Raw genomic sequence first — 22,963 nt, forward strand, 5'->3', positions numbered from 1 at the left:
TGCCTGTATGGGTAGCCAGTGGAGTGAGGTTAAGACAGGAGTTATGTGTTTATATCTCCTGTTAAATAAGTGAACACCCTGTAGTGAATATAACATCTTAAAAAACGAGATCATTGTAGCTATGTAACTAGTTGTGAACTCAGGGCCATGTTTTTACCTAAAAGGAGGCAAAGGAGGAGGCTGTGTTTCAGGGTGTCTTACTCTTAGGTCATTGTTTAGAGAATTATTGCTGCACCTTTGTGGCCCTAACCGCTAGCCCAACAAAAATGTATTTCTTTTGGGGCCCTGTCAACAAAAGTCATCATCACTCACAAAGCATATATTGACACATCATACAGTCCAAACACATAAGGTAAATAGACATACTACCGTGAGGCTTAGCCTACTTGTGTAGCTGCATTGATAATTTCAGCATAATAATCAGCTCAACCTCTCCACTATTTGTCTTCAAGCTAATATATGACATGCTATGTTTCATGGTTTTATTTATTGTAGATGCAATTCAAGTTTTGGATGCCTGGTCAAGTTTGTTAGTTTGGAGGATGCTGTGAACTCAGCCATTCAAATGCTCTGTGAGTCAGTGCCCTAATGACTAAAACACACTTCCTGCTAAACACAGTGGCTCACATGGAAACTTCTCCCACATCTTGTGCAATATCATAATAAATACTTTGTGTTCTATTGTTTTATTGCATTCTATTGATTTTCTTAATACATAATTCTGTAATGTGAAAAGGGAAAGCTTATGGACATGTTTTAACTACAATATCAATTTTACACAGTAATGTTTTTTTTCCTGAATTCAGTATTGTAAGTGCCTGTATTTCCTATTTTATATTTACAAAAGTCCCTAATATTGTCTGTAGATAGTTAATGACAACAAAAAGGTGGTGAAATTCTTAGTAAAGATTAGTGTTGAATCATTTGAGGTGGTAAAAAAAGAGCAGTGTCAGTTGATTGCATGGCCCAAATAACCTAAACAGTAGTTGTTGTGAGGCGCGGAGAAGGAGGAGGGTGTTAATTATTCACTTCCCCGTCCAGTTTGCAGCTACTGGCCTTGCAGTCCATGTTTATTTATAAATGCCTATAATCAGCTAGAGTAATGCATAAATGTGTTGCTGAGGTAATTTTTAAGCAATCCTTCAAATGCACCCCGGCAGATGTGATGGAAAAGAAAACCAAACCAGAGATTAGAGGATAAGTGCAGGATTATTGTATGCTATACTGACAACACACTAAAGCAAATTCCCCATCCAGAATTGCTTAAAAAAAAAAGAAAATCACCTTTGAGAAGTGCCAGTGTCGGTGCATGCTCCGGATATGCCTCAAGTCACAGCTCTGGGCAATAAAAGCAGGGTTACAGGCCAAGAAATGTGCCGCCGCATGTACCTGCAGTCGCCTGGGGTTAGTTTTCACTCTTGTGAGTGAGTGAGGAGGAGATGGAAACCATTCAGCACACCATGCCTCCATTCTTTTCTCTTAAATTGTCCCCATAAACTAACCCACTGGTGCTGTGACATGAATTTGTTCCCACTGTCTCTGCCTCCAGGTCTCTCTGCAGTCACTATCTTTGCCTGTCTGTTTTTGTCTCGGCCAGTCTCTCATGGTTCTCTTTTCCACTCTCTTTTGGTCTTATGTGACTACTTTCTCTTTCCCTTCATCATCTCTCTTTCAGTGTCCCCACCTCTGAACGTGTTCTCTCACCCACTCAGGCCATTGCCAAATGTTCCTGGCATTTAAACTTCGGAGCCAACAGGGGGCTTAGCACCACACTATCATGAGTAATTGAAATAATCAACTCCACTGCTAATGACTCATCTCCTTGGCACTGGATGCTATTCTCCACATCATTGGGAGTGTGGTGCAGGAGGTGCCAGTGCCTGGAGACATTTCCCAGCACATTTCTCAGAAAGAGAGAGAGAGAGAGAGAAAGAAAGAAAGAAAGAGAGAGAGAGAGAGAGAGAGAGAAAAAAAGCAAACAACCATCTACTGTGAGTCAAACATTATGGAAAACATGAAGGTTTTTCCCTCCAGGCATTCTAGCCCTGTTGCACAACTCTCCTTCCGCTAAATGACTGAGCATGACCTGAAAGATTGGATGTGGACAAATTGAGGTTACAACTTTGAAAATGTGTATAATAAATTGACCACTGGCATAAAATATTTCACACTGGAGGGGTTATTTCTGTCTGATACCCCCACACACATTCACACACCTCAGCATACACTTTAGGTGTGGTGGTGTGGCTATGGCTTGAGGACTGGCAAGTGGACTGGACAGCAGTGTGTTTGTATGGGAGAGGTCAATCATGCAAGCTGTTTGAACAACTAGCCTCCTCTGCACTGTGGGAAAACTCTCACATGGCCGTTTGCCTGCCTGACTGAATGGGGAGTATGACGATGAAAGTGTGTTCAATGAGAAATGCCTAACGCAGACTGCCCTGCAGTACTAGCCCAGCCCCTTGTCAGTGTAACAAGTCTCAACAGCTACAACAATGTATGAGTGAACAAAGTCAAGTGGAGCAGATAAAGTAACACTGCTAAAGTTGATATTTTCTTCTGACAGCCTCTTGTGTTGAGGTATGCAGGGAATGGCCATGCTGACAGCTGAGGTATGTGCGTGTGTGTGTGTGTGTGTGTGTGAAAGACAACAAGACAAGATACAGAAAGATTATGTGTGAGTGTGAAATCTGCTGCAACCTTGCACATATTCGAAATACATACAAGATATACACCTTCAATACCATTACTCAACATGCCAGAAGACCAACTGACAATGGAAGGGGGAGAAAAATGCTCTCTCTCTCTCTCTCTCTCTCTCTCTCTCTCTCTCTCTCTCTCTCTCTCTCTCTCTCTCTCTCTCTCTCTCTCTCTCTCTCTCTCTCTCTCTCTCTCTCTCTCTCTCTCTCTCTCTCTCTCTCTCTCTCGATCTCATGAAGGGGCATATTAATGACATGCCAATTCAAGATGCGTATTCGCTTTTTAGCATGTTTATCAAAGTGAAAGTGGCGTGTATGTTTACGCGAAGTCATGATGTCATGTTAGGCTCACAAACACACAGACTTGACATGGATACAAAGATAGCACATGTACCACATGCTGACACGTGTAGACATGACAAACATTCGAGGCACTCTGGAAACACACACTCAGGAAACAACAGAAGACAGAGTGGCTGTGCATGTCTTCACATAACTGCAGGTGGAGCCCCGGCCGGCAGCCTGTGTGGAGCAGTTTGCGCGGGGGTGGTGGTAGCTTTTCAGGTTAAGGAAGTCATGACATGCCCCTCCAGCAGGCCCATAAATCAGTCGGCTCAACCTCACTAAGGATAGCTCCTGGGAGAGAGAGACATTGAGCACACACACAGGCCCGAGCACCAGCCAGTTCAGCACACACACACACACACAGTCACGTACACATGCACGATGGCCTGCGTGCCAACACACACACACACACACACACACACACACACACACACACACACACACACACACACACACACACACACACACACACACACACACACACACACACACACACACACACACACACACACACACGTTTTTATGTAAACGGCTGTAGCCTCAGGCCTTACATGCCACACCTTCCACTATGTGGTCGAGTGTACAGTATGTGTTTGTGCGTTCAAGGTGTGAAATGTTGTGTTATCAAGGAATTATAATTGTATATTCAAAACAGCACATCCGGTTTCAACCTTGAAATACTAAGGAGCTTCTTGCATACATCACACACTTCAGTGAGTGGAATCGCATAAGCAGCAAAAATAGGACACAGACATCTGATTATTCGTTTATGGCCAGTGGATGTTTTTGTGCAACAAGCTTTTTGTTCTCTATAATAAGAAAATGAATTGCCTTCCTGTAAGCTTGTAGATAACATTGCTTCATTGCTACATGGTAAACCATAATAATCAATCAGGTTGTTTAACTCATGAGCCTGCAATGGCTTATAAATGGAAGGGAGAGAGTGGAGGAATGTGAACAGCTTTTTATAATCATCATATATCACGAGTACACAATGACCTGATACTTGTACAGAAAGCACCTGCGCCAACTGCTGTACAAATTGTACAAATTGAGGTAGTTAACCTTTAGATTTGGAAGAAAGTTTTTTGCATTCAAAAGATTTCTAGTAACCTACATCAGCAATACCATGCAAAACAATAGAGGCTCTAAACCATATACACTCCATCACTATGACTTTCTAAATTAAACTTTGGAAGCAAAATCCCCAAAAATGTTTCTGGATAATTGCCATAAGGTAGTACCTCAATAACTGAGAGCTTTATGGAGACTTCTCAATCCATGGAATCATTTATGGAACATCTTAGTCACACTATTGCTTTGCAGAGTACCTACAGTCAGATCATCCCATAATCTCTGCTAAGTGCAATGCAAAACCACAAGTGATGACTCAACACCAAATATACTAATCTGAGGTGTCCAGTTCCAAGAGGTTACGACATGCACATGCTTCTGCATGTGTCAGAAAACATGGAATATGGAGCTACAAACAGGAATTTCCCAAGTCGATATGCTTGATATCCAGGCATCTTATGTAGGAAATGATGAATATCTGTTAGTAGTAGTAGTAGTAGTAGTAGTATAGTAGTAGTACTATTAAATTACTGAGATTGATCTGGAAATTATAAACAACTTAATTGCCACAGCAGTGCGTGTGAGTGAGTGTGTGTATGCCTTCCTGTCAAGTGAGATTAAAGCTGACAGCAGCTCAAAGTAAATCTTGTATTGAACTTGAAACTTAAAGGCTGTCTGTGAAGACAAACTAAAGATGTCAGGCAGTCTGATTTATTTTCAGTCTACTTCTAAGAATTAATTGAAAACACTTTTTATGAGAACCTATTTGTTACACACCCTTGAATTTTACAAGTTGAGACAGCTAAAGCCCATTTTACAGTATGAGGAGGTAGACTAACCGTTTTATAGATAATATGAATCTGGCTGGTGGTAAATTAAAAACTTGCTCTGACAACCATAAATGGAAGAGTTTCTGTTGTTTAGGCATGTTTGGGGTTTTGTGTCCATTTGCACCTACTGTATCTGTAAAAGCAAGTGGCGAGAAGAAAAGAAGAGGGAGGCTGTTAGAGCTACGGCTAACTAATTTTAATTTACCTTGGTTATATGTCATGATGGGGCATCACTTTGCAAAAATAAAGTTATAAATATATATATATATATATATATAGTGCTGTCAAATGATTAAAATATTTAATCGCGATTAATCGCATTAATGCCATAGGTAACTCGCAATTAATCGCACATTTTTATCTATTTCTAAATGTCCCTTGATTTCTTTTTGTCCCATTATTTTTTCTCATTTTAGTGCTGCGATGATAGCTTAGTTCACAACAACAAAACACACAGATCACTTTGGTCTGGGAACCATTTGGCAACTTTTTAAAAGTAAACTTTTATACATTCAGAATCTTTTTTAGTGATGCACCAATGTGAAAATTGTGGCCGATACCGATAACCGATATTAATATTGCTGTTATGGCCGATACCGATATTTACCGATGTCGATATCTCTGTATAGAACACATTTTTTATGATAAACAAATAAGGAACTATTTTTTAAAAGGCATTTTTTTTTTACTTTTGTGATTTATTTTCAGAAATCACTGATATTAGGCACCTTTACCTGTGTGCAAAATATGACTGTCATCAGATTTTCAGAAGAAAAAATAACTATTTATATAAAAATACATTTTTAAAAGGATACAAGTGTGTCCTGAATTCACACTATGAATAAGCCAACCCTGAGTATTCACAATAAACATCTAACTCACTTGAGACCAAGTCACTGTATTCTGTGAACATTGTTCAACAGTTCAAAACTTTAAAGTACAGTAGTAGGCCTTAAATGGCCAAAGCCAAAAGTATTGAAAGAGGTAAAATGTGAAAATGGAGCCAGAACAAACTGGACTGAACAGACACTGGCTTTTGCAGTCTGAACTGGAAGTACAGTAACTGCCAAGTACTTTAGGGTTAGGCCTAACCCTCAAAATTATAGAAATTGGTGCCTTCTAGGCCGAGATAAGCCAGAAAATGTGTTTTTTGCTCATATGGATGAAAGACATCAAATCCCAGAATGCACTTGCTTCGCTGCTTAGACTCTACTCCCAAGCCACATCCACCTACAGACCCACAGTGAGGCAGCATTCAACTCAACCCAAATTTGTTTTATTGTCATTTCAACCATATACACGAAACAACATTTCACCGTGGCTGTAATGGTTACACATTTAAAATATATAAAAACGACATACAAAACAGGTGTTTACAGTCAACCAAGCGCTAATGCTAGTATGCATTAGCTGAACTTTACGTGCGTGTGCAATAGCTAAATGTAGCAGATTATAAACACAGTTGTAAATTTGCAATTTCCGTCTGCAAAAACCAACATCCCCGCCCACACTTTTTCTTCTTCTTCTTCTGATTTCAGCAGTATAGACGCTGTTAAGCGTATTACTGCCCTCCACAGGTCAGATTTAAATCTAAATTCTCATCTAAGCCTACACACGTCAAATACACAGGAATGATTCACATCGGCCCTATTCATCGGCCCTGTTTTGACATCGGAACGATACCGATGTGTAAAAAAATGACCATATCGGCCGATATTATATCGGCGGCCGATATATCGTGCACCACTAATCTTTTTGGCATCCATTTTGGCGTCTCGCACTCGCCATCCACACAAAACGTAAGGTTAGCCTACTACTCTTTGGGCTCGCAAGCCCAAACAAGTTTGTGTGGCGGGCTTGTTGTTTTGTTTCCGGTCTAGCTAGATCCGGTGTGGTGTTGTAGTTTTTCTAACGTTACTAGTTGTCGCAACAGCATGTGAAAAAAACTACAAAGTTTGCTGCCAAAAAGAACGTTAATCTCACGATAAAACAATTTACGCCGTTTAAATGGGTTTGCGTTAACGCCGTTAATAACGCGTTTAACGGACAGCACTAATATATATATTTATATACAGCCAACAGTCTGAGAGCTGAAGAAAACTTGAGTATTGCTAACAGTGCAGGTTGTCATCAAGTACAAAAACCCTGTCTTGCCTGTGAAGTGAAAGAGAAAAGAGTTGAGAGAGAGCAATAAAGACAGAATGACACAGAGAACAAACCTCTTGCATCAGCAGGCATCAGCCCATGCAATGGTTCCTCGCTCTCCTTTTTAGCAAACTAAATTCAGAGGGCCTGATTTACTAACACTGGGGCAGTTTGCGCTGCGTCTGTTTATGCGAGTTCGGTAATAGCGCACGCTATGCTTCCACATTTTGCGTAGTATTTATCAACCCTGACACCCATCAGGCAATCAGCGTCTTTCTCCGCCCACTATACCGTAAATTGCGTAGCGTAAGCGAAGCGGTACTTGTGCTATGATATGGCTGAGTGCAGACTGCGATATTCCCACTGCTGATGCTATGACTGTTTGAAATGATCCTGATGCCAATATTTGTAATGTAAAGGAGTTTAACAACTGCTGGAATGGGATGTGAACGCTGAGTGGGAGATTCAATTTCATCTTTGATTTCTTCCAGTAACTCTAATATGGCTGCTTGATCTGTAACGCTAAATGATGTTGTGTTCACTGACAAAGTGTGATTCTTATGTTAAAAACATTTTCAGCCTCGCCTATGTCTTCGTCTTGCTCAAATTACTGTTGCCATTTCACCAGCGGCATAAAGGTCTACGAGGAAACTCGATTGCAGCTGGTTCAGACCTGCTTTTAAGAGGCGGAGAATTTCCCCCGCAGAATAGAGACGCGCTCTTTACTGACAGTCTTTGTAAATACCACGGAATATATAATTAGGTGCACTTTGCGCTTATCCTCCCACCTTTTTGGGTGGAACTCCCACTTTCCCCACGACCCTCCCACAAACGCATATTGAAAGCGCAACTTGTCTCTTCTCGTTCATGTGGCAGACAATCTGCGATTTTACCCAAGTGCGCCCTGTTTGTAAATAGCCCGCATCGGTTACGTCCGTCTTTGCGACCAATTAGCGCCTGGAAACAGGCGCAAACGGCTTGATAAATCTAGCCCTGAGTCTGTAGTTCTGCCTGACCAATATACTGTCAGAATTATAAATGCAGCAATTACTCTATATCCACGGTCAGTACACTGAGGTATCGGGGCATATATCCGGCCTTGCACAGTGAGAAAACGTGAAAGAGCAGCGCCTGACCCTCATTACATCATTTAGGTGCCCTTTGGGACAGGCACTTAACCCCCATCTGCACCAGTGGGGCTGAATTGGGCAGCATCCAAGTGTGAATGTGTGTACATTTGGAGGAAGATGTGGCTTGAAAAGAACATTTATACTGTGTTTCTGGCCTGGATACATCAAATGTTGAAAGAAAATCAGCAACACTACATATGCTACCAATAATGAACCAGTGAAACCTAACATTTGGGTTTTTGGTGCAGTTACCCATGATTATACTTTTAGATTTTACACAATTATTATTGTACTATAATGTATTAAAGGTAAAGATACTTTATTGTCACATACACATACATGTAGCAAAATTCATTCTCTGCATTTAACTCATCCCTCAAGGGAGCAGTGGGCAGCCAATCACAGCACCCATTATGGATGTGCAAAAAAAAAAAAAAAAAAAAAAAAAAATCGATTCACATTTGTATCGCGATTCAAGCTCTACGGATTCAAAATCGATTCATAAAATTCCAAAAATCTATTAATTTTTATTTCATCTATTTTTTAAATTGTATGTCTACTGCAATCACATGGAAAAAGTAACTACATTTACATACTGTGAATCGTTTTAGTTTTTTTTAAGATTATGTTTTTGGACATGAAAGGGCAGACATGCAGCAAAGGGTCAAACCCGGGCCTGCTGCATCGATGAGTAAACCTCTATATATGGGCGCCCGCTCTACCAACTGAGCTATCCGGGCACCTGTGAATCGTTTTTTGAATCGAGAATCGTTTTTGAATCAAAAATCCATTTTGAATCAAATCTTGAGCCTAAAAAAAAAAAATCAATATTGAATCAAATCGTGACATTTTCTGAATTGTGCACCCCTAATGGATGCTATAAGCATGATTAATATAACATTCTAACCCATATTTATCAATGTGGCATGTCTGAGCTACCTTTTAGACATTTGATGGAACTATTCTGTAGACAGTTCACATCGTCGTCCTGTTCACAGGTGAATGTATCAAGAATTGTTAAATGTACCCTCTTCTAATAATGCCATTACCTCCATTATTTAGTGCTTGTGAAACCACCAATCCATGTATTAAATCCATGGATCATTTTGAATATTAAAGGATGACAGTAGAGCCAAAGAAATCCACTAACAGCTCTATTTAAAACAACTCCCTGTCAACTCAGTCAAAACAGCAGACAAAAAAAAAAAAAAAAATCAATAGATATGATTGATGATAGCAAGGAGGCTGAAAACAAACAACACCACTTCAGGTTTCCAGGACAGGAGCAACCAGAAACAACAACAAAAACTAAACTGAAGACTTCATGAGATCAAACAGACAATAGCTGCCAGCATCGTTTAGTTTGTTGATACAGCAAAATGTAGAACTGTGTCGGGATGAATTTAAAAAGCACAGAAAAACCTGGAGTCAGTTCAAGATTCAAGTGATACCACAAAAGCCTTTTTTGTTTACAACCTCCTCCACCTGAGGGAGGCGATAAATCTTGAGTTTCTGTACTCCGTTGAGGCAATGACTGAGCCAGAGGTCAAACCAGTAAGACAGATGAAAACAAGAGATTGTCTAGAGGCCCATTACAGAAAATTGCTGAGGAGGGACAGAGACATCCATGTCCTGCCTTTGTTGGAATAAATGGAAGTAAGTGTGAGTGTGTGTGTGTGTGTGTGTGTGTGTGTGTATGTATGTATGTATGTATGTATGTATGTGTGTGTGTGTGTGTGTGTGTGTGTGTGTGTGTGTGTGTGTGTGTGTGTGTGTGTGTGTGTGTGTGTGTGTGTGTGTGTGTGTGTGTGTGTGTGTGTTTATAACTGAGGTAACCGTGAATTGCAGATGATATGACTGGGTCAGTATATCAATGTATACATACTCATATTTGGCAGTCATCCAACTTCTAGAAACATCCATTTGAGGTCTGACAGTCATACAACATTTTTTTGGTAAAATTCCGTTCTCTGGTAAGAAGGTCTGTGAGGAGAGGAAAACACTTGCCACATGTTTTGCTCTCTCCACATTTTTCATCATTTCTCCTCTCTTTCTGCACATTCTTTGTTCTTTGTCACTTAGCCACAGAATGACACAGAATGAATGTGCGCAGTGAGAAAGTCGTGTGGAGAATGTGGTTCGGCTGAATTCTTATGTTAGCACACGGCTATTGTTGTCCCTTCCTGGAAATCCCAGCAAGTGGCTGGCTCAACATGCACACATTTGAGTGGAAAAAAAACATTTAAAAATCACCTCTCTCTTTATTGGACATCTAAGGTGTGTTTTTAAGTCACTTATGGGCTTGTATGATTTGTGGGGGGCAAAGACACTGCTATTGGAAATGTTAAGCAATCTTTCATGTCACACAGGTCATTTTTGCTCTGCTGCACCTGTCATGTGAAGAGACATTAGGCCATCTGAGCCTCTTCATCAATTCCCAGCTTGGAAACATATGGCCAAATCAAACAGCATACTAATGAATGGTCCATTGGGACATGCAATATGAAATCATAGCAAAGACACCAAATCAATTACTTGTCACTTAACCTGCAATTACTGAAGGTGTGAAGGTATACAGAGGTTGCTGGGTGACACAAAACAGAGATATTAGAAAACTGAAAACCTGCCATCTACCTGCCATCATCTTCTGGGCCTCATATGGCTCCATGTAGCCATCATTCTCTGTCGTCACTTTTTCCGTGCTGGTCTGAGTGCCACCAGCCTGCTCAGCATCGAAAGGGTCCGCATAGTCTTCAAGGATTATGAGCTGCAGAAGAAATGAAAAACAAGGAAAGGTGAGATAGAGGGAGGGGAAAAAAGCAAGAGGGGAATTCATTTTGCTGCTCTGTTGAACAATACAACATGGGTAGGTGTCAGGAGAGTTGCATTACAGATACTGCTGCGGCCCAGGACAGGACCAAGTGATATCCACTGAGGCAGGCCGAGAGATAAAGGGAGAAACACATACATAAATAACACCCCACCTCTGTATGCCTCAGCACACCACCACAATGCGTCAGCTTTTAGCCTTACAGCACGCTCTTTGCTACCGCTGGTCTGCCTAATTACATGATAGTCCAGTGACAGGCCTACATTTCAAAAGTAGAGGAAAGAGGACCACAACTGCTCAACTTTCTTAAGAGAAACAATTTGGCTGATTTATGCCAAACTGGCAGTGAGCCACGGCTAATTGCAGTCTTTCTCTTTTGCTGAGCATTTTGTGCAGTAGATGGCAATTAGGTGGACGTCCCAAGACCCAGAAATACAGCTCAAACCTTCAGGGAGCAGAGCAACAGCCCGCATCTATAGTGCCTTGGGGGGATATCTGTTTCCTTGAAATGTTTGCTTCTACCAGGACACCGCTTCAAAAGTAAAGATCTACCCTTTGAAAGGAAATAGCAAGTAAGCCATCCATCCTCTTGGACATTGGATCTAATGAGTGGGTGTGACTGCAGGGGTTTGGGCCTGCTGTTAGAGAGTCTAGTCCTGCCAATCACTTTGACACAGACGGGGAGAATGTTCTGTGATTTCTTTTCAATTCTATTTTATTTATAGTATCAAAATCATAACAAGAGTTATCTCAAGACACTTTACAGATAGAATAGGTCTAGACCACACTCTATAATTTACAAAGCCCCAACAATTTCCCACGGGCAAGCAACTTGGAAATATTTAAGGACAAATAAGGAAATGCTTATGCATACACCTGAGCAAGCATGTAAACACGTACATGGCTGGCACTACGCCCTATGAGTCATGTGTGAGAGGAAGGGATTTAGTTTCATAATAAACAAGCTCATCACTCATCTGGTGGACGGGGCCGGCTGGAGGTGGACCGAGCCTCGTGCACGCCGTGCTGGGCCTCCACCTAGCCAGCTTTCCTGAGACCAACCACTTTCCATCTTTGCCACAGAGGGAGCACACTTCCCAGAAGCACACCCCATATGCAGGCCACCCGTGAGAAGGCCACACACACACACACACACACACACACACACACACACACACACACACACACACACACACACACACACACACACACACACACACACACACACACACACACACACACACACACACACACACACACACACACACACACACACACACACACACACACACCTGCCAAGCCTCAGGGAAGTAAGTAAAATGTATAGTGTATTGAAAATCTCGGATTTATGTTCAGCTGGGAAAGCACCAATATTTTTACAGTACTGATCGAGGTCAAGTGACATTTAACATACTTTTTTCTTTTTTTTTTTTTTTTTTTTTTTACTTCTTGGACAATTTCAAGTGTTAAATGCTTAAACGTTCACTAGGGATAATTTGTAAGCTGCTTAGTGACAGAGAAATGCTGGCAGGTATATTCCTGTACAGATCATCTCCACTATACATGGATTAGGCAATAATAGCGAGGAAAGTAAGTACCACGGATGTGTTTCATAGCAGCTACTTTGTGTTAAATCCATCTTCTTCAATATTCCCTTTCCATTTGTTTTGGGGAAAATAACTAGGACTTTTTTCTGCCACGGCATAATTATGGGTTACTCAAATGTTTTGCTTCTGTGAATTCAAGCAGAGGGAAAAATCCAATACAAACATTGTCCTAGTTTGTTTTTGTGGCACAGAAATATACATAATTCACCCAAGTTTTATTAAAATTCAGCCATTCAGATAAGCAGCATCTTTGCGGCCCCAGAGATCCCCAAACTTTGCATATGTGGTATTACAGCCACGGTGTCATTACCATCTCACACCTTGTTGCATAGAAACTCAGCCATCAGTAATCAGCATGTGCCAAACCAACCTCAGATACAGTCACTGCAAACACAGCCCAAACCTAAGAATAAGTTACCCTCATTAAAAAAAACACATGAATCACCTAAATAGGAGGGATGAAGGCCAGTGCACATTTTGACTGCGGTCCACATACTGTAGCAGAGTGGCTCGAGGTTTGAGACCATAGCCCACAAATGTGATAAAACACTCCAAATGCTGCATCTTACATTCTCTCCAGCAGCTTCAGATGACAGAGGTAGTTTAGATATTTGCCCACAATGAGGTTTTAGCAACGCTCACACCTTAAAACTTCCAACAACCACGTCATGCACCTTCATGAGCCAAAGGGCAGTCACTTATTGAGTTAAGTGTGGAGCCACTCCAAAAGCATGACATCATCTTTTTTCTTTCCTGTTGACATAATGTAGGACAAAAAAGAGCAGGGTATGTGATGAAAAAGTCTGATATTAATTTGGGATTAAATTCAATCATGGATACAAACCACAGCTTTGGATTCCAGACTCAACAATACATTTTTTGTTTGGTCCTGATATGCAACAGCTTTCCTTTTGGTTAATATTGTGGTTAATATTTGTGGCTTGGAAATTTTGGATTGGTAATGTCAATATTAGCATGGCACTAGAAGGCAGATATGGTAAAGATAAAGTAAGTATGTGCCTTTTTGCTGTCCCAAACAATCAAAATCAGGCTAAATCAAAATATAATAGGCATGCTAGCACTCTGGAAGGAAAACAGGAATTGGCAATCAGCCACAAGTGGCTCTTGGTTGTTTTGCTGTCTTAAAGTGACCTCTGCAGAGGCTGAGCCAGTATTTGGAATAAGCTTTTCGATCGTTAAACCTCAAAATTCAACAAATGGGGAATGTAATTTTCTTTCACCCACACTTCAGATTTTGTTTTCGGTATTTAATTTTTTTTCAACCTGGTTTACAACCCTATTTATCTATCTATTGGTCTTTGTGTCTAAGTGACTAATGGGAACATCAATCTTTCACATTGGTCCAGTATTAAGCAAGATCGTCATGGAAAGGATTCCTATGTGGGCGACCTTTCTGTTAAAGAGTAAGAAAGTAGTATTTTTTTTAAACATAAAAACAATACCTGAAAAGTATTGTTTATTTCTTCTTTCTACTTCTTTAAAAAGATTTTACTCTTTTAAAAAAAGGTCTATTTCCGTAGGGATCCTTTCCATAATGTTCTCAGACACTTATAATAACAATCTGAGCCCGACAGTGGCAAAAACAGCGAACGACGAAATTCACGATGCACATTTGCCCTATAGGATTACATATGTTGTTCCCATCAGTCATTTACACCCAAAAACATAGAATAATAAGGTCCAGGTAAAAAAAAAAAAAAATGAAGTTACCCTTTATTAAATCCCTGCCGCCAAGATGCTCCTCCATCGGTCACGGATCAAAAGCTTCTTTCTTTTCACATTTTTATTTACAGCATTATATGTAGATATTTATACCATAAAAGGCTGCATATTAACTTATTGGGAGAAAACTAAACTTGGGAGTTCTATGTAAAAATCAGACATTGAGCACAGGTTCCCATATAGCCAAAATGGCATGATCCTCGTTTCATAATGCCTCTGCGAAGATTCTACTGCGAGATTGGCAGTCGAATCAGGCTCATTCCAACCAAGCATAGAATATTCGACTATTCGGGGTCACCCCTAGTATCAACAATCAATATTTCTCACTTCAAATTCTGTTGGTCGGATTTAAGGAATACATCTATAGCTGCTAACAATGTGAAAATCTTAATTATGGCCCCGTTGTCCACATATACTTAAATAAGGTTGCAAAGGCTTGTCATCCAAAAGCTAAGACTACAAAAAAGGATTTACATTGTTCATGCATGTGTATATTTAGCTCAGAGTTAGAGAGAGAGAGAGCTCAGAGCTCAGCCTGACTACCGTTGAATAAAAATGAAACAGAAAGAAGTTGGTCTTGCTATCTCACTTTCATTTAGAATGATTGAGCAAATGTGTTACAAAATGTGTCAACATAGGTAGAAATGTTGATGACTAACAGGAGTGGTTTGTTTGAGTCATCTTTTTTATTAAGGGGGAATTGCTCAGCCGCATGGTCATTATCAGCTCCACCCTGTGTGTCACATTCATACCTTTACAATCCAGTACTGCGTACAACTACAGTGTTCTATTGTAGCCCATTAGCAGGCCGCAATGTTATTAATTTTAGCCTACACAGATCCTTGCTGGGCATCTTGAGATTTTAAACCATCGACTATTTCGATCAACAGACCCAGCCCCTGCAGCCTAGTTCATGTTTGAGGGGAGGAGGTGGTAATATTTCCAAATTGTTCCAATGTGTCCTTCCTGTCCCACTGCACTAATGACTACTCGACAGCGGGAGGAGCGTGGGGGTTGTAAGGAGAGGGGATGCTAGAGAGCGGCAGCGTCGCCTGGGGACACACCATCTGCCTTGTGGCATGCCAGGGTGTGTCACTACTGCAGCCAAGCCACCCTTGTCATGAAAGCAAAATTCCCCCTCAGCACAAGACTGCAGTTCCTCAATATATGAAGTCTTTGCTAAGTCGCGCTGTAAGCCTATATGAATCTCACAAAGCCACCACACAGGCTTAGGCCATGTCAACCTGGTAGCTTGGTCCTTTATTTGTCTGCAGCATAGAGAGAGAACTCACTCAATTACTTTCATTCCACAGCTTAGATCCCAGGTTGGCCATGTCTTACACCTGCCAGAGGTCTGGCAGCTCGCAACAAAGAGAGCAACAGACTTCTTGAAATGCACTGCAGCTCTCAGGCGATGAAGCTGACTTCAAATCAGTCGGAACAGAGGGGCAACATTAGCAAAGAAGGGACACTATAAAAGGCACCTGCCACTTTGGCTCAATGCTAGATCTTGACGATGCTGGGGCTTGTAGGATTACAATCCGACTGGGCCCCAGTCTTCCATTTGAAGTGAGAAAATATGGGCTACAATTCTCCTCCTGCACTCTTCATGGAGAGAGAATAGGTTTGGGCTGGAGCCTCAGATAATCAGGAGCAAAAGAAGGTAATAAAAAAAAAAAAAAAATCAGAAACTCCATTAGTTGAAATTTGAGGATGGCTGGAAATTTGGTTATAATAATTTGACAAAATGCTGCTAAAATTCTCTTTGTCTGCATTTTGACGTGAGCAAGCTACATGACCGGAGTTGGCATTTTAAAACCGTTAACAACCAGAAGCAAATGCAATATAACAGCAGACTGATGATTTTACCAGGCGATAACCAGATAAACACCTTTTTTAACGACTGATCTCACTCTCGCTGATTGAGTGCAGTAGGAATATGATATTAATGTCCTGACTGGTCCAGGAAGGATTGAATGCGTCACAGGCCAGTCAAGGTTGAAGCCCCCCTGAGACTGCCAGGAAAGTCAGCAGGCTGTAGAGTGAGGGAGGAGGGAAAGAAAAGAAAGAGAGAGGACTGACGTGTGTGATTTATGTCTCACGCCACGAGGGATTTCAGCCACTGATAACCTAATACAACTCAGTGCTTAGCAGCTCAATTGCATTAAAGCATTTCAAAAGGCTTTTTGTTGCTGCCATTGCTCTTTTGTTCTTCAGTGTAACAAAAAAGAAAGCATGTCACTATTGTAAGGACAGAAAGCCACTCTAAAAAAGAGAGGAAGGGAGAAAAGAGAAAGAACACAGAAAGAAAAGATGAGGGGGCATTATTAAAAAAAAAAGCATGCTGCCATGCATAAAGTATGTTTACTCCTGTTGGATGGAAAACTGTTCAAATGTTCACGTAAAAGCCAAGCTCAGCAAGCTGAGCCTCATTGCAGTGACTTTGCTGATAGCTCCTCCATCTTATCTTTGTCTGTAAACATAGGATGAATGCTGTGTGTGTTAGTGCGCAGTCATCCTCAGATAACTTGACCACAATTTTCTAGAAAAAAAAGTACTGGAAAGAAACACTCCCTCAAGGCAATTTATTTAAGCAAAGATACTGTTACTATCAATAATATACGTTCATGTTTCTAAGAAGCAAACACAAATCTGGTTACAATTCACTGAAGGCCCCTTGTGAAGACTGAGTTCTGCTGGGTGTTATATCTACCAAACCGATTAGAAGGATGGGAAATTGTTTGCCTCAAGGAGAGACCGTGCAGGAGTGCATTTCCCACCATACATGCCTGACATTAATTACACTTTATTGAAATGTTTCCAAAGAAACACGGTTGCTGCTTGAGCTCCTGCGTCTCTTGGAAGAGTGATGTGCCTTCTCTAAAGGCCTACTTAGGAGTCTGCAGAGGCAGCTAATCAAATTACTATATTTGCTATAAAGACACCTTTTCTCAATCAGTCACAAGCTACTGCAGTCCGCGCATCAATGAAGAGCACTTCACTTGCGATAAACAAAAAATCTGTTTATTTCCAGGTATATTCATTTTCTTTGCTTTTAATCTAATTGGAGAATCATTCAAGAGCAGCTTTAGTAAGCATGAATTCACGGACAACAAGATAAAACATCCTTTCTATATTCCTTTATTACCACTCAGCCTAAAAAATGTGAATTTTCTTCTGACCGTAACAGCTACCGTTAGCAAGCTCAGGATTTAGAGAGTTTATGTGTGACATACTGTATACTTTGCTGTATATTTTTTAAGGATTGGATTTTGCATTCCCTATGCTCAGCCATAAGTTTCACATGTGTCTCCCTCAGCGACATCTGTGCTGTTCAAAGAAACACTTCTGACTGCCGACTTATTTATCACACACCATCCCCTTTAAGATTCAGACCACATTAAATGTTGGTTCTTCAGATCTCTGCACTCTTAACCATGTGGGGTGGATTTTGCACAGCAGTCAGGGTGAAGCTGGTTCTTTTGGCACAACTGATTTAGCCTGCTGTTGATCATGGTTTGCATAGGAATGCTTCCAGATGCAGCAACAGCAACACTGATAACATGCACCACACTTCTGGGAAAAACATCAAAACAGCATTTAATGGTAAGCAGTGTTAAAACACATTGTGTACACCTGGAGAGTCCCCACTTCACCACTGCAAGTATGGGTTACCGTGCATTATGAGGCTTTTACAGCACCTATAGACCAGTATGCTGTGGGTCGTAACACGGCACATATGCATTCACACATCAGGTATGTGTGTGCATAAGACGCACAAATACAAACACACACATGGGAAAAGGAGTGGACTAGGTCTCAATCAGGGCTGAAGTGGTATGTCTAGTGTTCATTATCAGTGCTCATTCAAATCAGACTTCCAAAGACATTCAGTCTGTACAAATTATTATTCATCAGGTCCCAGGCAATCACGAAGAACTCCTAGAAATTTCACTTCAGCGTTTAAAAAAATCCATAGATCTGTAAAAAATTACATATCATTTTCTGTCATTTTACCTTGAAAGACAACGTGACTTTCTTATTGGAAAACTAATGTATAACGCCAAATCTCTTGTCTCTTACAATAATCAGTAAAAATGTATTAAATCATCAGTCATAAAGTCATGAGAGCATCACGTTAAAAGGACTAAAAGCTACTAGGGGTGGGAATCACCAGAGGCCTCACAATACAATATCATCACAATACTTATGTCCCAATACGATATTATTGCAATTTTAAACATATTGCAATATTCTGCGATATATTGCAATTTATTACCTTTTTTCCAGCAGTTTTATCTATAAAAAAAATACATTTCTCTGTTTGTTCATCTCACATCAATGTATTGCTGCAAATGTGCTTGTCAAGCAGACAAACTGACCAACACATATAATAAAAGATCAATACTTGGCGTCTGTATATCACAATACTATGCTGCATCAATTTTTTCCCCCACCCCTAAAAGCTACTAAGGCTAAAGGATTTCCTAGAAGAAATCTACCTGTGTCTACAACCATATCTTTAACATCCCTGAGCAGTATTCTGTCCCGAGACAACTGGATTCACTAACATCTTTTGCCACTCTCATCCCTTTGGTATCCTTTGGTAACCATCAATATGCTGTTAAACAGAATCCCCCAGCATAGGTTTGGGAGTTATCTGCATTCGTAGTGAAGAGGCCTTATGTGAATGTTATTATCTGCCCCAAAGCATCTTAAAAAGTCATTAAGAGTACATTGTAGTATCCCAGAACACCCCAATACCCAATTTCAAGACACATAATGCAAACATTTTGAAACACTCTAATACTAATTGGTTTTAAAACTGTTAATAGGCATTTAGGTGTCTTTTCTGTAATGTTTCAACAAAATTGACTTGTTGAATTGCTGTTGCAAAAGCTTGTTTTAATATCTCAACTCCAATTAATAGCAATCAATGGTGTCCACTGAAAAAAATTATTGTGCAGGGCACTTTTCTGTCAGGATTTGTTATGCTGAAATTTGACCTGAAAAGATGATTGTAAACGATAGAGCGTCATTGGGATCCCTCAAACAAACTAAACTAAAGGCTAAACTGCACTAGGAGAAAACATTATGTTCCGCATCTCCCATCCATTCCTTTCCATACTTGAACAAATCGCCTAGCTGCTTTCACAATTATAAGTAGCTAAATAACCTTACTTTTCAATAAATTCCTACGCTAGCTGCCCTCCTCTCCTGATTAATGAATGTATCTTCCTTTAGCACCCGAGGCAGCGAAGCACAAAAAGCACCCCAACTTGTCCCTAAGGACCTTCTTCATTGGAACACACTCCACACAGCCATTTAAGACCTCCAGTGGAGAAAGGGGCGGAGGCCGTGGGTTGCCCCCTATGAAGGTGCTCTTAATATGCAACAGATATTCAAGATTAAGTACTTCACGACACGCTTGACAAAATCCAATTTCCTTCCTCTGCCCCGATCCCTCTGTGATAGAGTTTTTAGCAGTGTTTCTGCTACATACAGCAGCACAATAGTCTATAATAATTCAGGTGCTACAATGGAATGTTGGTATTTTATAAAATATGATAATAATAATAATAATAATAATACATACGTTTTATATAGCGCTTTACATGGAACTCAAAGACGCTTTACAATCAAAGAAACAAACAAACAAGATAACAAACAAACAAGATAATCCCCCATGCCCCTGTGACTGAGCGATTTGTCCTCAACATGGGCTACAATAATTTCCCTCATCACTACAGTTACAATTATTATGCACTAATTTGTTTTTTTTATTTGAGGCTGAGGTAAAAGGCTGAAAAGAGGAATAATAAAGTTGATTCCCCATCAAACTAGGGCTGTGTCTAACAATTATGAAGAAGAAGAAGAAGAAGAAGAAGAAGAAGAAGAAGAAGAAGAAGAAGAAGAAGAAGAAGAAGAAGAAGAAGAAATACTTTATTGATCCCCCAAGCGGAAATACAATTGTTTCACTCTGATGTGTTTTGTTTTATTTTAACATTGCACACATGCCAGATATACACACACATGCACAAACCTACACACACATGAATGGAGAGATGTCGAAGGAGGGGGCTGCTAATGGACAGGGGGTTTGGTGTCTTGCTCAAGAGCACCTCAGCAGTTGTGGTGAACTGGCACCTCCCCAGCTACTAGTCCACACCTCTGGATTTGGTCTGTAAGGGGACTTGAACCGGTGACCCTCCGGGCACACAGACTGAGCTACTGCCACAAGTTTGTCGATTAATCTGTCAATTTCTTTCTTGATTAATTGATTAGTTGTTTGGTCTATAAATGTCAGAAAATTGTGTTAAATGATGATCAGCGTTTGCCAAAGCCCAAGATGATGTTCTTAAATATCTTGTTTTTGTCCACAACTCAAAAATATTCAGTTTACTGTAAAGGAGAAGTGAAGAAACTAGAAAATATTCACATAAAAAAAAAACTGGAATCAGAGAATTTAAAAAAAAAAAAACTTTAAAAAAAAAATGACTCACAGATTCATAGATTATCAAAATAGTTAACAATGAATGTAATGGTTGACAATGAATTGAATTAATGAATTAATCTTTGCAGCTCTACATCAAAACACACAAATATGCTGATACCGTGGACAATGCAATTCACTCTCATGTGAAGCTGTTACCACACAGACAATCAAAAACACTATTCTTTATCACGGCTCCTATAAGTTAGAAACTGACACAATTAGGAAAGTAGGGCTTCATGAAACAACGTGAGGAGATCCACTGGGACGGGGTTTTAATTTTGGGAGAGCTGCAGTCGGGCCGTAAACAAAAGCTACAGGTTTTGATGCGAGGATGTCTTGATTGAGGCTGGAAGCTCTGTGGCCTCAGATAGCCTTTGTGTTGCGAGGATAAACGGAGATCCCTGCACGTCGCCTACGCTGACAATAGAGTGAGCGCACAGGGTGGACTCCAAATACCACTGCCATTGCTACGTGGCTTCCCACCTCCCATAGCTGGATAGCAAGAGGCTAGAGAGGCTACATTAGGAGGGGTGAGGGACAACCACCAGTCTGTTGCCACAAAGAGCCCTCAGTGGAGCAGACAACAGCTATGTGCAGTCACCATTTGTCACTATTTCCCGACATCTAGATTGCTCATGTCGAAACAGCTGAGAACATTAACCCTGGTTTTATTTTAGCAAGCAAGCAGCAGCCAGAATACCCAGCCTACACACAGGGGCGAGCACAAACTTGTCAAGTTAAAAAGGGAATGTCACCAAGTTGTAAACACTTCCTGACAGGAAGGGAGGACTTCCTTAATCCTGGAGCAACCAAGCCATTCCTTATTTTCCACCAAACAATTGCAGATAGTGGCTCTCTTTCTCGACTCACGTTCCTATCACAATAACAGCAAATTTTTACTGTGACACAAACAGTCAAATGTGTCCTCTTGTGAGTAAATCAGAGATCTAAGCAGCATTGCAACAGACTCAAAATAGTTTAGTGGACTTGTTTCTCATTCACAGAATGAGATGAAATGAAAGTCTGGAATCCCACTTCGAAAAATGGAAGTGTTCAGCTTCCTGGTGGGCAATCAGATCACAGGGCAGCTCTGTTTGCTAGACGGAAGTCTGGCTGCCTCCTGCAGTGTGACACAAAACAACAGCCTGCACTCACACGCACGAGATAATAAAAGGCAAATCGCATCTGCGGGACCTCCACAATATACTGTATTTTGATGCAAAAATAAGTATTTGGTAACCGCTTACATTTGCATAGTTTGGAGGGCAGAGCCACTGATTTTGTAAAACAGTACAAAAAAAAAAGTCAATGCTTCATGCAAATTCTCAGTTTGTCCCTCAGATGGCATTCACACACACACACACACACACACACACACACACACACACACACACACACACACACACACACACACACACACACACACACACACACACACACACACACACACAACACAAAACAGACACACACACACACACACCAAAACAGAGCCAACTCCCCCCCAGCGACCAGAGCTGCAGCACCAGTCTGAGAGCTAATTGTGACCTGCTGGAATCACGTGACTGATGTTCCGGTGCAAAACCAGAAAAAGCAAATCGAGCAACAAACACAAGAGACTCCCCTGGGACTCTTTAAAGTGGAAAGAAGGCTCCCAGATGGAGGAGAAGAAAATAAGCAAACAATGGCTTAAGGCCATCCTTTTCAAGACCTATAACTTTCAAGCACATGTGGTGGGATGGTTGCATACGAAACCTAACCATGACTAGTTATTACACTCAGTGATGCTGGACTACAGTACCATCAAGTAAATGTAATAGGATTTGTGGATTCCCCAAAATGATATCTTGATGAAAAGCCGAACCTTTCTGTGCTAAATTGAATTACCATTACATTATAGCTTCCAGCATCCTCCGCTTCAGGATGACTTCATCCTGCCCCACAGAGGCGGGGCTTAAACATGCACGCTGTGAGGCTCTGTGCGCTTTCCTACTGCTCAAAGTGCCCTTCCAGGATTCTCGTACAGGTCGCAGGAATCCATTGTGGTGCTCTTTTGTCATTGACAAT

The 22,963-nt window shown here is 40.8% G+C and overlaps 1 protein-coding gene across 3 annotated transcripts in view; it reads right to left on the reverse strand.

Annotated features, from left to right (window-relative positions):
- The window catches only part of shf (Src homology 2 domain containing F), a 104,127-nt gene that overhangs the window by 74,421 nt on the left and 6,743 nt on the right, over positions 1-22,963 (reverse strand). For all 3 annotated transcript variants that reach the window (XM_028583215.1, XM_028583199.1, XM_028583208.1), the window contains exon 2: positions 10,858-10,990. In XM_028583215.1, the coding sequence (XP_028439016.1) occupies positions 10,858-10,990 (133 nt within the window). The remainder of the gene's footprint in view (positions 1-10,857; positions 10,991-22,963) is intronic.

Source organism: Perca flavescens, chromosome 1, assembly GCF_004354835.1.
Source record: "Perca flavescens isolate YP-PL-M2 chromosome 1, PFLA_1.0, whole genome shotgun sequence".
NCBI lineage: Eukaryota > Metazoa > Chordata > Actinopteri > Perciformes > Percidae > Perca > Perca flavescens.